We start from the raw sequence: 3,932 nt of genomic DNA, 5'->3' as shown, positions 1-3,932 counted from the left end.
AAGGGAGTCAGTTGCCAAGACTGACCCACAGGGAAGGCCCTTCTGGCAGTGAATCCGTAGCATTGTCCCGGAGCCTCTGTTTGATGAGAAAATATTCATTAGTGATTTAGATAAACACATTCGACCTGATAATGCATGAAACTGGGCCATGATTTAGAAAATTCATGAAATATAAATATTTAATCAGTTTGCTTTCCGTATTTTGGAAACAACCCAAGAACAGAAGTTGTTTCATGGCATCAGCTGTGGAATGCACAGGAATGATTTATTCAAGACTAATTATAATGTATTTCTTTACATTTTCTCAATTATAAAACATTTATGAAAAATACTAACGTGGGCGGACTTCAGCAGGCAGATTTCGCACATTTGGTTTTGGCTGAATCACATTCTGGCCAAAAGCCACAGCAACGCAGAATGAGGCTACAATTAGGAATTTCATCTTTGCTGTAATGTAAAGAAAAGGAGATATTTAGTTGGAAATGTTCTGTTTTGACCTTGATGTGAAATTCATTTATCAAGATGAACAATTACATTGAAGAACACATGCTCTCCTGAAGCTTCTTTATGTCTGCTCAAATTCAGATTTCTTGGAGCAATAATTTCTTGTTATCGTCTAATGTCCAAAATAGTAAATAACTTCCTAATGTAATATACCTAACTTAATATCCGAATTTAAATGTTATTTTACAAAAATTAAATCATGAAGCTGTAAAATCTGACAGCTATTATTTTCATTGAAGCAAAATGAATTTCCGAGGGCCTTTCTTCAACAGTTAAAATTCCAACCAGAATTCTATAACAGAACACAGAAAAAGGACATTTAGCTCTCTTGAAAAGCGGCAATTACACGAAACATAACAATGGAGTTAGGATTAATCTTCTACATTCTCATTTTTTTAACAGTTAATAGCAGATATAAGACCAATAAGTAATATAATGATCTCAAAAGTTTGAAAAATTGTTCTAAATTATTATACAGATTTTTTACTGCCATAACGTAGTTTAGATTATTCTTATCTTAAATGTGAAAAATGTCACAACTTGAACACAAGACTTCAAGACTACGAATAAAATAACTTCTAAAGATAAATAACTTATGTTAGACTTGCTATGAATAAGTTTGATGGAATCTCATGTAAGAAGGTCAGAAACATCGGGTAATAACCATACGATTTTTCTGTAGCTTCAGTTCTTACCTCAGCTCGTCTTTACGTTGTTGGTTCTCTGGAAAACAATCGGTGTCTATAATACGGACAGGCGATGCTGAGATGTTTATATCCAATGAGAGAAGAAGATCGGGTGAGGTGCCACTCATCCAATTGTTTATTCGTTTTCTCCTGAGTCCCCCCAGAGAGTAAAGTTATCATATTTTACTGCCTTTGCTCCATAACAGGGAACAATAATTGATGAAGGAATGACTGTAGTTAGTATTGTTTTATAGTCCATTCCGATGCGAAATATCAAAATATAATTTGGCACTTGCAAAACTAAATTCCCAAGAATCATATGGTTGGAATTCCATGCATTGCGCAAATGGGCCTGGTTGCGAAAGAGGGGCAGGTCCACTCATTCACCTCCCGTACCCACCCCAGAATCCCGTCCTTGTAACCCGTTTAGCAATGGGAGAAGAAGCGTGCATGAGGTCTGCCAAACGTTTGTAGGAAAATCTTATTTTCTTACTTTTTCCTTGCAATGACATTAATTAACATTCAAATACCTTAAATCCAATAAAGTATTATGTATATATGTATGTATATATATATATATATATATATATATATATATATATATATATATATATATATATATATATATGTATCATATATATATATATATATATATATATATATATATATATATATATATATGTATCATATATATATATATATATATATATATATATATATATATATATATATATATATATATATATATATTGCTGAATAGTGCACAAAGCTGATGGCCATGCAAAGAACTTTCATGACTTTAGCTGCTTCATACACCTATACAGCAGCATTATAATCAGTGTGTAGTGTAAGGCCCAGTCTGCGTGCGCTCTTATGATTCTGGGTTGAAATCGCTTGGTTTCTAATGTTAATTACACTGAATCTATGTAGTCCTCTCCAGGTCATCCCTTCCTCTTAACACCTTGACAAACACCTACCCTTTTTCACGTACCTCTTTCCACATGGACTCAGCAATCATAAAACACTCTGACCAGTCCTTTCAATTACACAATCCTTTCCATAACTTCTGCTTGTCCGATGATCCCTCATCATTAAAATTCATCTCACGGCGCATATACTCTTGTATCTATTGTAAACATTTTATTCGTCTCAACAAGCACACCTCACGACTGAAAAAGATTTCGTTCACCAGTCCCTTCATTCATTTACATCATAGCTTCTGCAGACGCTGCAGCTCTTCCCAACCTTCAGCTAGCCGCTCCTGGTAATTCCCCTGGACACACCCCAGAAGTGGCCGGGCAAAGATAGATCTGCATGGCGGGCAGTGATCCTAAAAACGGAAAAAAATTAACTCTCTCTCTCTCTCTGCATCTTTCTATTTATTTTTTTTTAATTATTATTATTATGGCCAGTGTCCCAAGATGGAACTATGGCTCTTTGTGGCTTCTCTCGCGTAGAATTTGTTCAAGTTGGTGTTAAGCCGGACGTAATTAAAATGTGTTATTTTAATATTCTAAGATCGATTAGTTACTTATTTATAATAAAATTTTCACGAGAGCTGGAACTCTGTAGCCAGGTTCTCTCGGGTCCCGTTGCTTCCTTCTTGATTTCAGCCACGACTTAGTTTACCTAGTAGCTGGTCGACTGTAATGGATTATACTTAAAACTGAGAAGAGCACGAGGCTTGCAACTCTACTCAGAAGAGTTCTTAGGAACTAGAACAGAGGCGTGAGTGGCAATTGCCCCTTGATGATATCCGGAAGGTACGAGAGTAGTGAAGAAACGTCTTTATTCTGCTGTTAGTACTCAAGTATTTGCTCGAAGGGAGGGGTCGAGGAACATAACAGAAAAAAAAAACAGTATTCTTTAGGCTGATGTGTTTTTTTATTGCGTTCAAATCTTGTCTTTGACGCGTCTCCTTTGATACAGGATATGTGTGTGTATATGTATATATATATATATATATATATATATATATATATATATATATATATATATATATATATATGTGTGTGTGTGTGTGTGTGTGTGTGTGTGTGTATACAGTATATACATATAAATACATACATAGATATTAGTCCTCATGGCTCAGTGCTACCTAACTCAAGCCATCCATGGACCAGTTCCTGATATTCCATCTTCACCTCAATAAAATCTTGCTGAAATCGGAAGGTAAATGTCATCTAGAACCACCCGGTTTGAGGGTAAAATAATCAATAACAAACATATGTATGTATACATATGCTTATATATATATATATATATATATATATATATATATATGCATGTATGTATATATATATATATATATACATACATATATATATATATATATATATATATATATATATATATATATATATATGTATGTATGTATGTATACTGTATATATCTATATATATACTGTCAAGATTTTCAATCGTCACAATAACATGGTTCTTTTATGCTCGCTTGGTCATGTTAGCCCTTATATTTTATATAAGTTTGTGCAAATATTTACATTTTAGATCATATTATAATGTCTGGCAAATAATTCTATACGTTTAAGGTGAAATTCCATAAATCTAAGGTGATGCGCAATTTTTTGTCGAAGTGTGTGTGTAAATATATTACTGATATTCCATCAATTTTTCTGAGCATATTGCAAAAATTCCAATAATTTCTCTCCCTATTCATAAGCTTAATTATTTAAAAAGGGTTTCATGAAACAATAAAATTAAGACTAATGATTTTATTTATTTA

The 3,932-nt window shown here is 33.2% G+C and overlaps 1 protein-coding gene across 1 annotated transcript in view; it reads right to left on the bottom strand.

The window, feature by feature from the left end:
• The window catches only part of LOC136839737 (uncharacterized), a 1,830-nt gene extending 588 nt beyond the window's left edge, over positions 1–1,242 (bottom strand). The window contains exons 1-3 of the mRNA XM_067106081.1: positions 1,200–1,242; positions 337–447; positions 1–76 (exon numbers count right to left, since the gene is read on the bottom strand). The exon at positions 1–76 is cut by the window's left edge and continues 588 nt beyond it. Coding sequence (XP_066962182.1) covers positions 1–76; positions 337–442 — 182 coding nt within the window. The 5' untranslated portion in view covers positions 443–447; positions 1,200–1,242. The remainder of the gene's footprint in view (positions 77–336; positions 448–1,199) is intronic.
• Positions 1,243–3,932: the final 2,690 nt, after the last annotated feature.

The sequence above is a fragment of the Macrobrachium rosenbergii genome, chromosome 6 (genome assembly GCF_040412425.1).
Source record: "Macrobrachium rosenbergii isolate ZJJX-2024 chromosome 6, ASM4041242v1, whole genome shotgun sequence".
NCBI classification, from domain to species: Eukaryota; Metazoa; Arthropoda; class Malacostraca; order Decapoda; family Palaemonidae; genus Macrobrachium; species Macrobrachium rosenbergii.
The sequence above is the reverse complement of the archived record's forward strand: the minus strand, read 5'-3'. Positions and strand labels throughout refer to the sequence as shown.